Source organism: Somniosus microcephalus, chromosome 11 (assembly GCF_052327205.1).
Source record: "Somniosus microcephalus isolate GS21.2 chromosome 11, FLI_Smic_1.0, whole genome shotgun sequence".
NCBI lineage: Eukaryota > Metazoa > Chordata > Chondrichthyes > Squaliformes > Somniosidae > Somniosus > Somniosus microcephalus.
This window is the reverse complement of record NC_140997.1, coordinates 27902029-27915975: the sequence shown is the minus strand read 5'-3', so window position 1 is coordinate 27915975 and position 13947 is coordinate 27902029. Positions and strand designations below refer to the sequence as shown.

The window sequence follows — 13947 nt, the reverse complement described above, 5'->3', positions numbered from 1 at the left end:
ATGTCCATCCCCTCATCCCCGGGATTAACCGAGTGAACCTTCTTTGTACTGACTCGAGAGCAAGTATGTCTTTTCTTAAGTATGGACACCAAAACTGTATGCAGTATTCCAGGTGCGGTCTCACCAATACCTTGTACAACTGAAGCAATACCTCCCTATTTTTATATTCTATCCCCCTAGCAATGAAAGCCAACATTCCATTGGCCTTCTTAATCACTTGCTGCGCCTGCATACTAACCTTTTGAGTTTCGTGCACCAGGACCCCCAGATCCCTTTGTACTTCAGTACTTTCCAGTTTCTTGCCATTAAGATAATAATTTGCTCTACGATTTTTCCTGCCAAAGTGCATAACCTCACACTTTCCAGTATTGTATTCCATCTGCCAAATCTCTGCCCACTTACTTAGCCTGTCTATGTCCCCTTGCAGGTTTTTTATGTCCTCCTCACTCACTACTTTCCCTCCCATCTTCTCAGATTCATTTTGAGTTGTGGATGTTTTTTTCAAGGCTCTAGACCTACAAACTGAGCTCTAGTTCTCTGGCCATATTGATAGGGCTTTGTCTAGCTGAAGACTCTGACAAAGGATGCCAAAAACCTCCAAAGCAGGTGACCAATCGATATTCCAGTCCCAAAGCAAAAATAAAATGAAGCTTGTGGTTTGCTGTAAGAAATGGGAAAATGTCACACTGGTGCAGTTGGAAATACTTTTCTGAGGTTGAACACTTGACTCTGCATCTACCCATGCTACGCCGGCCTAAGCATGCCTGATGCTGATGAATTGGAATGTGATCCAATTCCCCAGGGCCAACATTCTTCACCTTGATGAGCACAAAAAGGGGCAGGGGTAATCATGTTTTACAGATACATACCTGTAATAGTCATACAACTCGATGAGGACAGCCAGCTCTTCCAAAGACACGCTGCTCTTCTCCCAAAATGGAATTTGAGTTAGCTGTCTAACTAGCTCACCAAGCAGAGCCTTTGACTTCTGCACTCTCTCCAGGTACCGTGGTTCCTTTGTGAACAAATCCTCCAAGGTACGAAGGCTTCCATCTACTGTCCGATTCAGATCTTGCGTGCTCTCAGAAACCTGCACATAAACACCATGTGAATTTAGAAAATAATGTAAAAAAAACTCTTTTGAAAGTTGCTTCACTCTCCTTTTCTTCTCCATCAATCACGACTGTAGAGCAGCAAGGGCTGTACATTTCCTCTATGACTAAGTAGCAGGATTTGCAGCGCAGGTGTGGCTCGCGCGTGTTATATATTTTTTTTTAATTGGGACTCAAATTAACTGCACATTAAGTCATTCAGTATGCTCGGATCTCGATGTTTGGATGTAATTTGAGATGCAATGGTCAGCATGCTCTTCAAAAGACTGAGAATATATTTTACTTCTGAAGCATTTAATCTATCAATGTGACAAAGTTAACCAAATATTAGTACATAAGTATTTCCAAAATATGCCAAAGAATTAAAAAAATTATTTTTTTAAAGCATTCATGAAAACTTGGGGAAAACGGAGGTGGCCAAAAAGATACTTAGTTTCAGACATGGCCATTGCAGAATAAGTGTCCTGGATCCAATTTGACAAAGAGTTGCTGTTGGTTCGGATTTTCCGGGAGACTGAAATGTGAGCATCCCAAAAGTAAGAACCAAATTAATACTCTAGCACGAGGCCCGGTCACATTTTGGGATTCAGACTATGCTACTACAGGGGGCCCTTGGTGTAATATGAAAGAAAAGCTACTATCAAGCCAAACTTAACTCCCAAGCGGTTAGGAAGATAGGAACAAGAGTAGGCCATTCAGCCCCTCGAGCCTGCTCTGCCATTCAATTTCATCATGGCGGACCTGCATCTGAACTTCATCGACCCGCCTTGATTCCATCACCCTTAATACCCTTGCCCAACAAAATCGATTCATCTCAGTTTTGACATTTTTAATTGAGCTAGCCTCAACAGCTTTATTTGGGGGGGGGGGGGGGGGGGGGGGGGGGAAAGAGAGGGCTCCAGATTTCCACTATCCCCTTGAGATAAAGGCCAACATTCCATCAGCCTTTTTAATTATGAAGACACCAGTGCTGGCAGACATAAAGTAAGGGTTTTCTTAAGTAAGATATCTCAACTAGTGTGGAGACAATGAAAGATAGTCTGACATTCCCGTGATAATTCACACACATTGCTGGTGTGCCCACACTATTCAACAGGGGCCACTGGTGAGCTAAGCTGCTGAATTCCATTTTTGTGGGAGAAGTTCGTTTTGATATAAATTTACACCGGACTCGGGCTTTAAAAGAGACAGCTGCAAAATCGACATGCAACCAGACAGCAAAATGCTATGAGAAGGATGGAATACAGGGAGAGTGTAGTTAGAAAATCAGCTTTGTCAAGCACGACAACTCATTATTTTGAGGCAGCACACTTCGTTCATTTTTTTTTTTTTTTTTAAAGTAAAGTTGTACTGATGTAAATATGTGAAACCTAATATAACATTCTATATGTTCACCTTACTGTGAAATAAAGCCACTCAATGACTTGCACTGAGCCTCATCTCATTTAGTGGTAATTCAGTCCACTGGAAAGATTGAAGAAATACACATGCGAAAGACGAGTATCCGGTCCACATCACAAGAGGATGTTATTATTGCATCCCCGAGTTATGCTATCGTACAAGTAGAATATAGGGCAGCTCGAATAAATTCCCATAAAAATATATGCTCAGATCACTTAGGAGCCAAAGGTGGTATCTATAGCAGATCCAAATTGGTAACAGACCTCAATGGATTTAACCATGAATATGTAAGAAATGCTTTGCATTTATGCCCTAATTCTTAAAAAAAAACCTCTACCTGGCCTCCCAATCAGCATTCTTGAGGAGCAAGAGTTGGGAGAAACATCACATTCCTTTGTTTAGGCTCTCTCCTGCTACTCATTTTAGCCGAGCCTCAAAAGCAGTTTTTATTGACAGTGCTCCTGATCAGAGGGCTTGTTGCCTACTTGAGAGTAGTTTTACCCCAATTGAAGACCTTTGCAGGACCTTATACGGGGGAATAAACTTCAAAATAAGTTTAGCAAACTTTTCAGTTTAATATCTCAAAAAGGTAAATGGATTTTAAAAAGGTAAATTCTTCTAGAGCTGGCAAGTACTGCTGATTTCAGCAAACGCTAGAACCATGTAGCTTTAAATTTGACTATATTCAAACAATGATAAATTCCAATGTACTGCATATGTCTCGAATAATATTAAATGCCCCCACTACAATTTAATGCTACGTTCATCTTGGCTTTAAGTTGGTAATAAAGCTTGCCCGAGTACTGAGAAACAGCAGTGTAACTTTTTTTTTGGAGAAAATCCATTTTGTCCAACACAACATGCATTTATCCTACAATCTGGTATTGGCAAAGCAAATGCAGAAATCAACAGCTTTGAAAGGTCATTTAAAAGTGCTGTTCTTGCACTTCAACATAGAGTACCACAATTAGAGGAACTTATAACCAACATCAAACATGACCTTCAACAACTCTTGGACACCAACACCCTTCCGGAACCACCTTCCCCTTCACTTTCCTCTGACCCCATCCCTTCCCCATTATCTCACCCCCTGCCACATTTTCACTATCCCCTTGCTGACCCCAAACGATCGGTCCTTAGCAAAAGCCTGAGCATCAGCCCCTTACGCCCTCACCTCAATGAATTTCGAGCTCGGCACGATGCTGAGCTCTTTTTCCGCCGCCTTCGTCTCTGTGTCCACTTCTTTGGCCAGGAGTCCCCCCCCCCCCCCCTCCCCGCCCCCACAAACACGGCTGACCCTTTCTCCCGCTTTCAGAATTCTCATTCTACCTGGACCCCTCCTCTGGCCTCTTACCCTCTCCAGATCTTTTCATTGCAAATTGCCGGCGTGACATCGGCCGTCTCCATTTCTCTGCTCCCCTAACTCACTCTAACCTAACTCCCTCTGAACTTGCAGCACTCCATTCTCTCAGATCCAATCCCGACATTGTCATTAAACCTGCTGACAAGGGTGGTGCTGTTGTTGTTTGGCAAACCGACCTCTACCTAGCAGAAGCTGAACGCCAACTCTCCAACACCTCCTCCTATCTCCGCCTGGACCATGACCCCACTACCGAACATCAAGCCACTGTTTCAAAGACTGTCACTGACCTCATCTCCTCTGGAGATCTTCCCCCCACCTCAGTTCCCCAACCCCGCAGAGCCCGCTTCTACCTCCTTCCCAAGATCCACAAACAGGACTGCCCTGGTAGGCCCATCGTTTCAGCCTGTTCTTGCCCCACGGATCTCTTCCTATCTCGACTATTTTTTCCTCCTTGTCCAGTCTCTTCCCACCTACATTCGCGACTCTTCTAACGCCCTCCACCACTAACAGTTTCCAGGTTCCTGGCCCCAACCGCCTCCTTTTCACTATGGATATACAATCCCTCTACACCTCCATCCCCCGCCAGGATGGCCTGAGGGCGCTCCGCTTCTTCCTTGACCAGAGGCACAAATAGTCCCCATCCACCACCACCCTCCTTCACCTGGCTGAACTTGTTCTCACACTGAACAACTTCTCCTTTGACTCCACTCACTTCCTCCAAATCAAAGATGTTGCTATGGGAAATAACAGAAAATGCTGGAAAAACCCAGCAGGCCAGGCAACATCCTGGAGAGAAGAGAGTCAACGTTTCGGGGCAAACCCTTTGTCAAGACTGGAAAAGCACAGGAAATGAAATAGATCAAGAGGCCAGGCTGGGAGAGAACGAGAGAGAAGAGACATTAAGAGGTATTCAAAACGAGACGAGATGGTGGTAGGACAAGTGGAGACAAAAGACGGCTCTAGATTAGGTGTGAAATGTGCTGGCAGAATGGGAGACAGCTGCCATGTGGGAGAGAAAAAAAGGAGGGGGGGAAAGCAAAGGTGTGGATAAAAAAGTAAAAATGTAATGGGGGCCGAGGTTATGATCTGAAATTGTTGAACTCGATATTGAGTCCGGAAGGCTGTAAAGTGCCTAATCGGAAGATGAGGTGCTGTTCCTCGAGTTTACGTTGAGCTTCCGTGGAACAATGCAAGAGCCCGAGTACAGTGAGGTCTGAGTGGGAATGGGGCGGTGAATTAAAATGACAGGCAACCGGAAGCTCGGGGTCATCCTTACGGACTGAACGGAGGTGTTCCACAAAGCGGTCACCCAATCTGCGTTTGGTCTCCCCAATGTAGAGGAGACCACATCTTGAGCAGCGAACACAGTATACTAGATTGCAAGAAGTACAAGTAAATCGCTGTTTCACCTGGAAGGGGTGTTTGGGGCCCTGGACAGTGGGGAAGAAGGGGGGGGTGGGTGGAGAGAGAGAGATATAAGGGCAGGTGTTGCATCTCCTGCGCTTGCACGGGAAGGTGCCAGGCGAAGGGGAAGGGGTGCTGGGGGTGACAGAGGAGTGGACTAGGGTGTCTCGGAGGGAGCGGTCCCTATGGAATGCTGAAAGGGGAGGGGAAGATGCGTTTGGTGGTGGGATCGCTTTGGAGGTGGCGGAAATGGCGGAGGATGATCCGTTGAATGTGGAGGCTGGTGGGATGAAAAGCAAGGACAAGGGGAACCTTATCGTGGTTCCGGGAATGAGGGGCAGGGGTGAGGGCAGAAGTGCGGGAGATAGAACGGACACGGTCAAGGGCCGTGTCAACCATGGTTGAGGAAAAAGGAAGACATGTCGGAAGCACTGGTGTGGAAGGTGGCATCGTCGGAGCAGATGCGGCGGAGACGGAGAAACTGGGAGAATGGAATAGAGTCCTTACAGGAGGCAGGGTGGGAGGAAGTGTAATCCAGGTAGTTGTGGGAGTCAGTGGGCTTGTAGTGAATGTTGGTCAATAACCTATCCCCAGGAGATGGAGACGGAGAAGTCGAGGAAGGGAAGGGAAGAGTCGGAGATGGACCATGTGAAGGTGAGGGAAGGGTGGAAATTGGAGGCAAAGTGAATGCAATTGTCTAGTTCAGGGCGAGAGCAGGAGACGGCACCGATACAGTCATCAATGTACCGGAAAAAGAGGTGAGGGAGGGGACCCGAGTAGGACTGGGACAGAGAGCGTTCCACATATCCCACGAAAAGGCAGACATAGCTAGGACCCATGCAGGTACCCATAGCAACACCTTTGATTTGGAGGAAATGAGTGGAGTCAAAGGAAAAGTTGTTCAATGTGAGAACAAGTTCAGCCAGGCGGAGGAGGGTAGTGGTGGATGGGGACTGGTCGGGCCTCTGTTCAAGGAAGAAGCGGAGTGCCCTCAGGAAATCCTGGTGGGGGATGGTGGTGTAGAGGGATTGTACGTCCATGGTGAAAAGGAGGCGGTTGGGGCCAGGAAACTGGAAACTGTTAGTGACGGAGGGCTATGGGAACCCGTCCAAGCTATGCCTGCCTTTTCGTGGCTGTGTTTTCGGATGGTGTCGCCAAGGGGCAACATGTAGATGAGAAATAGGAGGGGGCCAACGATAGATCTTTGGGGGACACCAGAGGTAACGATGCAGGAGCGGGAAGAAAAGCCATTGCAGGTGATTCTCTGGTTACGATTAGATAGATAAGAATGGAACCAGGCAAATGCAGTCCTACCCAGCTAGACGACGGTGGAGGCGTTGGGAGTGGTCAACCGTGTCAAAGGCAAATCACCGATATCAAACAAGATAGAATCAGATACAAGAAAGCATGGAATGAGCAAATGCTAACTGGCCCATCAGACTATATATAATCTACAGCAACATTGATTCCCACCACCTACAGGATCTGCATAAGTACTTCCTGATTTCCAAAGGTGATCAAGCAAAACTCCACAATCCAGTTCTACCATCTTTGATGTCAATCTACTGCTCTACAGACTATACCGCAGCAACACAGAAGCCCATTGTATCCAATTAAGTGTTTCATCATCCCCACCTCTACCTATCTGTACAAACCTCCAATCCATAACCAAACAGATACTACTTCAGTGTAAAAATATTCACAATCTTGTTAAAAATCCTTTCAATATAACTATGATCGAACAATCCAATTGAGAATATTAAGAGGCAAATTAAGAGTAGGGACGAGCAGTAAAAACTACAATTTGCCACAAATAATTACTTGCTTTTATAGATTTTTTGTTTGCCATCTGCTTCAATAATCCCAATTACAAAACTCCATGTAATTATCCATTTCATTACCGCAAACTATTGCCCCACCTCCTTTTCCTCTCCAAAGACCTTGAACATTCTGTTCTAGATCTGGGTACACCTCTTCTGCGACTCCCTTTGAATCCCTCTAATCAGGGCTCCGCCGCTCTCGAACTATATGTCTCCATCCAAAATCATGAACAAATTTCTCTATCGCCATGATCATAGGACTGCTGTCCTACCTGATCTCCCATCTCCATAAACTTGTTATCCAAAATTCTTCCACCCATATCCTATCCCACACCAAGTCTCATTCACCCATTTCCTTCCTAAATCCCTCTGCTCCTTCAACTCCTCTTCCTTTAAGGCCCTCCTTAAAATGCACGTCTTTCATCAAGATTTTGGTCACTGCTCCTCATATCTCTTTCTGCAAACAGGTTGCCAGAGAAGAGGGTGTGGCAAAGGGAAGAGATGGGGAAATATTACTTAAAAAATGCATGAGATGGGCAACTGCTTTCAATTAGACTATGTAGAACTCATTCACTGCAACGGAAGCCGACAATGCAACCCGACAGGACTCCCTTACAGCATGTTGGTACCAGTACATTTCTGTTAATGCAACAATCTGTTCAGGGCTAGTTTGAAGACTTTTTCCTCCTCTAATAGATCATTCTTTGAAATATGGTGTTGCCATGCAAGCTTTTGAAGATAAACAAAATTCATGCAGTCTATGCATTTATTATTTCTCCCCTTTCCCCAATCGCCGCCACCCCCTCCACCAAACAAGTATTTAAATTCAGGAGACAGAATTTTAAAAAACAACATGGTTGTTAACTGGTCTAGAAACAGCCTCAACACAGTTAATCAATATTAAAAAATTGATACTCAATAGGAAATTCCTTTGGATAAGATCACTCGAAAACAACACTTCCATTGTTTCTCACTGCAAATGACTCATCTTAAGGGTTCTATGGGGACAAGTCTGAGACAACGGCCCCGATACTTAGGGGGAGGGATCAAAGCCCGGCATTTGGAAGGGAGAAAAAGATTGGGGGATGGTGGGGGTCAGAGCTTGGCAATCAGGAGGAAGGGAAAGAAAGTCAACAGAGTGCAATCCAGGAGGCTCGGGATTGGGGTTGGGGTGGCTATTGTTAATCCAAAGTTTCGTTTTGAAAAACTGTGAACATTTTGGGGTTAAGTATTTAACATTCATAGCACGCCTTTCAAATACTACCACAGGTTCAAGCTTTAATTTCCTGCCAGATAGATAGTGAACATTCTGATATGTTTCATGCTGGAATTAAGACCTTGAGCTACTTATCTGCTACTGTTGCAGCATAAAGCAAGTTGGAATGCTCTGGATAACCACAGTATCAAAGATAAAATTCTAAGCGACTGAGTTTTCAGCACAACTAGCAGATTAAAGCTAACAAATCTTTTATCATCAAGCCTTATTAAAGAACACATTTATGAGGAAAGAATTGAAGGAGCGCAACTGGTGCACAAAGAATTTATTGAAATGTGGCATTTGAATTGAGAGAGTGTGGTAAGTGGGAGAAAAGTCATTTAAGTGTATTTTGTGAATTTTAGTGTGTTAAAAAGTTAATTAATTGAAGTGAGTTTAATTTTTTTTTAAAGTGTAAATTAAACTGCTGGGGAGTTTAAACCGGAAGTAGAATCCGGGTATAAAAGGGGCGGGACTAGTGCGGCTGCACAGAGTGCGGTGCATTGAGTGTAAGCAGCGTTTGGTAAGTGGGAGAGTTCGGGCAAGTGGGAGGTGAGGGGGTGTTTTTGCTCCGTTTTGTTCCCCACTCCCAGGCTTAGACAGCACTGCGGAAGCGGAGCAGCGAGACGAGTCAGCCAAACAGGCCCCACAGACAGTATTCAAAGAGGAGGTTGGTGATCAGCTGGTTGGTAGGTTTTCTTCCTTCTCTTTTATACCTTTATAAGTTGGTAAGTCCTATTGAATAGTGGTGTGATATCATCTATATCCAGGCAGGGTCTTCATAACTAATAAGAAGAAATTTAATTAAGTATATAGAATGGAGCAGGTGATGTGTTACTGTTGCATGATGTGGGAGCCGGTGGACCCCATTGAGGCTCACGGTGATTACATCTGCGACAAGCGTTTGCTGCTAGAGGAACTCCGGCTCCGTATTGAGGTGCTTGAGACCGAGCTTCAGACACTGCGACACATCAGGGAGGGGGAGAAGTTCCTGGACTCTGTTTCAGGAGGTAGTCACACCTATGAAATTAATTAATTCAGATGTAGTCCGTGGTCAGGGACAGGAGGGTGTGACTATGAGTGAGGCAGGTACGGGGAACCAGGAGGTAGTGTTGGAGGAGCCGCAGCCCTTGCTCTCGTCAAACAGTTTCGAGATTTTTTCTCCGTGAGGGCGGGAGCAGGGACTGCAGGGAGGATGAGCAACCTGGCCACAGCACCGTGGAACAGGAGGCCATTCAAGTGGGGTGAGTAAAAAAAATGTTGAAGTGGTAGGGGATAGTATCATTAGGGGGATAGATAGGGTTCTCTGCAGTCGAGAGCGGGAGTCCCGAAGGCTGTGTTGTCTGCCCGGTGCCAGGGTTAAGGACATCTCTTCTGGGCTGGAAAGAAACTTGGAGGGGGAGGATCCAGTTGTCGTGGTCCATGTTGGTACAAACGACGTAAATAGGAAAAGGAAGAAGGTTCTGTTAAAGGAGTATGAACAGCTAGGGGTCAAATTAAAAAACAGAACCTCAAGAGTAATAATCTCTGGATTATTACCTGAGCCACGAGCGAATTTGGCTAGGATAAATAAAATGAGAGTTAAATGCGTGGCTCCAAGACTGGTGTGGGAAAAATGGGTTTTGCTTCTTGGGACACTGGCACCAGTACTGGGACAAGAGGGAGCTGTTCTGTTGGGACGGACTTCACTTGGCCAGTGCTGGGACTAGAATCCTGGCGAATCATATAACTAGGGCTGTAGAGAGGGCTTCAAACTAATTAGTGGGAGGGAGGGGTGGGGGGGGGGGGGGGGGGGGGAAGGTTTCTAGAGAGCAAATAATAAAAATGACTACAGAGAAGGTCATAGACTTAGCTGGCAGTGGGGGAATTAAAAAAACAGAGCGTGTCAGGAAGGGACAGAAGGTATGGAGTAAAAGGTAAAGTAGTAAAAGGGGAAAAAGCAGGAACTAAGTGTCACAAAACATATTTGAAAGTTCTTCATCTGAATGCACGTAGCATTCATAACAAAATGGACGAGTTAACGGCACAAATAACTACATATGGGTATGATCTTGTGGCCATTACAAAAACATGGCTGCAGGGTGACCATGACTGGGAATTAAATATACCAGGTTATTTAACAATCAGGAAGGACAGGCAGGAAGGAAGGGGAGGTGGGGCGGCTATGTTAATAAAGGAAGGAATCACTGTAATACAGAGAAATGATATTGGGTCAAAGGATCAGGATAGTGAAACAGTTTGGGTGGAGATACGGAATAATAAGGGGAAAAAAACACTAGTGGGCGTAGTCTATAGGCCTCCGAACAGTTGCAACTCTGTTGGACGGAGTATTAATCAGGAAATAGTTGAGGCTTCTAATAAGGGAACAGCTATAATTATGGGGGATTTTAACTATCATATTAACTGGACAAATCAAATTGGGCAGGGCTGCCTTGAGGATGAGTTCACCGAGTGTATTAGGGATGGGCTTCTTGAGCAGTATGTAACTGAACCGACCAGGGGGCAAGCAACCTTAGATTTGGTCCTGTGTAACGAGACAGGATTAATTAAAAATGTCCTAGTAAAGGATCCCCTTGGAATGAGTGACCATAACATGGTTGAATTCCATATTCAATTAGAGGGCGAAAAGGTTAGATCTCAAACAAGCGTGCTGAGCTTGAATAAAGGAGACTATGAAGGTATGAGAGCGGAATTGATTAGAGTGGACTGGGAAAATAGATTAAAGGGTAAGACGGTACATGATCAGTGGTACGATAGCAAAATACTGCAGATGTTGGAAATCCGAAATAACAACAGAAAATGCTGGAAAAACTCAGCAGGTCAGGCAACATCCGTGGAGAGAAATTTGAGTTGACGTTTCGGGTTGGACCCTTCTTCAAAACTGGAAAGAAAAGAAACTAGATCGGAGGCAGGGTTGCGATCGGACAAAAGAATAAAAGAAACAAAAGAAGTAAAAGAGATTAGAAGCTAGACGAGATAGTAATAGGCTGGGATTAGGTGTAAAGTGTACTGGCAGGGCAAAAGATAGCTGCCAGGTGTGAGAGAGAAACAAAAGGAAGGGGGGGGGGGAAAGGAGTGGAACAATTACAAGAGAAAATGAAATGGGGGCCGAGCTTATGATCTGAAATTGTTGAACTCGATATTGAGTCCGGAAGGCTGCAGACTGCCTAATCGGAAGATGAGGTGCTGTTCCTCGAGTTTACGTTGAGCTTCCATGGAACAATACAAGAGGCCAAGGACGGTGAGGTCCGAGTGGGAATGGAGCGGTGAATTAAAATGACAGGCGACCGGAAGCTCGGGGTCACCCTTACGGACTGAACGGAGGTGTTCCGCAAAGCGGTCACCCAATCTGCGTTTGGTCTCCCCAATGTAGAGGAGACCGCATCGTGAGCAGCGAATACAATATACTAGATTGCGAGAAGTACAAGTAAATCGCTGTTTCACCTGGAAGGGGTGTTTGGGGCCCTGGACAGTGGGAAGGGGGGAGGTATAGGGGCAGGTGTTACATCTCCTCCGCTTGCACGGGAAGGTGCCAGGCGAAGAGGAAGGGCTGTTTGGGGTGATAGAGGAGTGGACTAGGGTGTCTCGGAGGGAGCGGTCCCTGCGGCATGCTGAAAGGGGAGGGGAGGGGAAGATAAGTTTGGTGGTGGGATCACTTTGGAGGTAGCGGAAATGCCGGAGGATGATCCGTTGAATGTGGAGGCTGGTGGGGTGAAAGGTGAGGACAAGGGGAACCCTATCGTGGTTCCGGGGAGGGAGGGGCAGGGGTGAGGGCAGAAGTGCGGGAGATAGAACTGACACGGTCGAGGGCAGTGTCAACCACAGTAGAGGGGAATCCTCGGTTGCAGAAAAAGGAAGACATGTCTGATGCCTCCGATCTAGTTTCTTTTCTTTCCAGTTTTGAAGAAGGGTCCAACCCGAAACGTCAACTCAAATTTCTCTCCACGGATGTTGCCTGACCTGCTGAGTTTTTCCAGCATTTTCTGTTTTTACATGATCAGTGGTGTACATTTAAGGAGTTATTTTACAACTTCCAAAAAATATATATTCCACTGAGGAAAAAAGGGTGTAAAAGAAGTAAAGTAATTAAGGATAGTATCCGACGAAAAACAAGGGCATATAAGGTAGCCAAATCTAGTGGGAGGATAGAAGATTGGGAAGTCTTTAAAAGACAGCAAAAAATAACTAAAAGATTGATTAAGAAAGCCATGGTGTGGAGATGCCGGTGTTGGACTGGGGTGGACAAATGTAAGAAGTCACAACACCAGGTTATAGTCCAACAGTTTTATTTGAAACCACAAGCTTTCGGAACGCTGCTCCTTCGTCAGGTGAAGTGGAGAGATGCATAAAGACACAGCTTATATAGTCAGAGAATAATGCCAGATGATTACAGGTAATCTTTCTAACTGCCATTTATCACACCTCGGCAGAGAGATAATCACGGCAATCAAAGGTGTGAATGGTGTCCAAACAGGTTAGTCAGGAAAACATTACATCAAAGAACAATGAGGTGGGGTCACAAGGGGTCAAATGTTGCAGATGCTGGGGTCTGTATGAAAGGGAAGATAGATTATGAAAGTAAATTAGCAAAAAATATAAAAACAGATAGCAAAAGTTTCTATAGTTATATAAAAAGAAAAAGGGTAGCTAAAGTAAATGTTGGTCCCTTAGAGGATGAGACCGGGAAATTAATGGTGGGAAACATGGAGATGGCAAAAACGCTGAACAATTATTTTGTGTCAGTCTTTACAGCAGAAGACACTAAGAATATCCCAACACTGGACAAACAGGGGGCTCTAGGGGGGGGGGGGGGGGGGGGGGGGGGGGGGGAGGAGCTAAACACGATCAAAATCACGAAGGAAGTGGTACTTGGTAAAATAATGGGACTTAAGCCGGATAAATCCCCTGGACCTGATGGCTTACATCCTAGGGTCTTGAGGGAAGTGGCGGTAGGGATTGTGGATGCATTGGTAATAATTTTCCAAAACTCCCTGGACTCAGGAAAGGTCCCGGCAGACTGGAAAACTGCTAATGTAACACCCTTATTTAAAAAGGGCAGAAGGCTGGAAACTATAGACCTGTTAGCCTAACATCTGTGGTTGGTAAAATGTTAGAGTCCATTATTAAGGAAACAGTAATGGGACATTTGGATAAACATAATTTAATAGGACAAAGTCAGCATGGTTTAATGAAGGGGAAGTCATGTTCGACAAATTTGCTTGAGTTCTTTGAGGAAGTAACATACAGGGTGGATAAAGGGGAACCAGTGGACGTAGTGTATTTAGACTTCCAAAAGGCATTTGACAAGGTGCCACACAAAAGATTATTGCTCAAGATAAAAAATAATGGGATTGGGGGTAATATTCTGGCATGGGTGGAGGATTGGCTATCTAACAGAAGGCAGAGAGTTGGGATAAATGGTTCATTCTCAGACTGGCAATCAGTAACTAGTGGTGTTCCGCAGGGGTCAGTGCTGGGTCCCCAACTCTTTACAATCTATATTAATGATTTGGAGGAGGGGACCGAGTGTAACATATCAAAGTTTGCAGATGATATAAAGATGGGAAGGAAAGTAGTGAGTGAGGAGGGCAT

The 13947-nt window shown here is 45.2% G+C and overlaps 1 protein-coding gene across 4 annotated transcripts in view; it reads right to left on the bottom strand.

The window, feature by feature from the left end:
- Positions 1-13947, bottom strand: part of ttyh3a (tweety family member 3a) — a 217371-nt gene that overhangs the window by 95880 nt on the left and 107544 nt on the right. For all 4 annotated transcript variants that reach the window (XM_086000409.1, XM_086000411.1, XM_086000412.1 and 1 more), the window contains exon 4: positions 870-1090. In XM_086000409.1, the coding sequence (XP_085856535.1) occupies positions 870-1090 (221 nt within the window). The remainder of the gene's footprint in view (positions 1-869; positions 1091-13947) is intronic.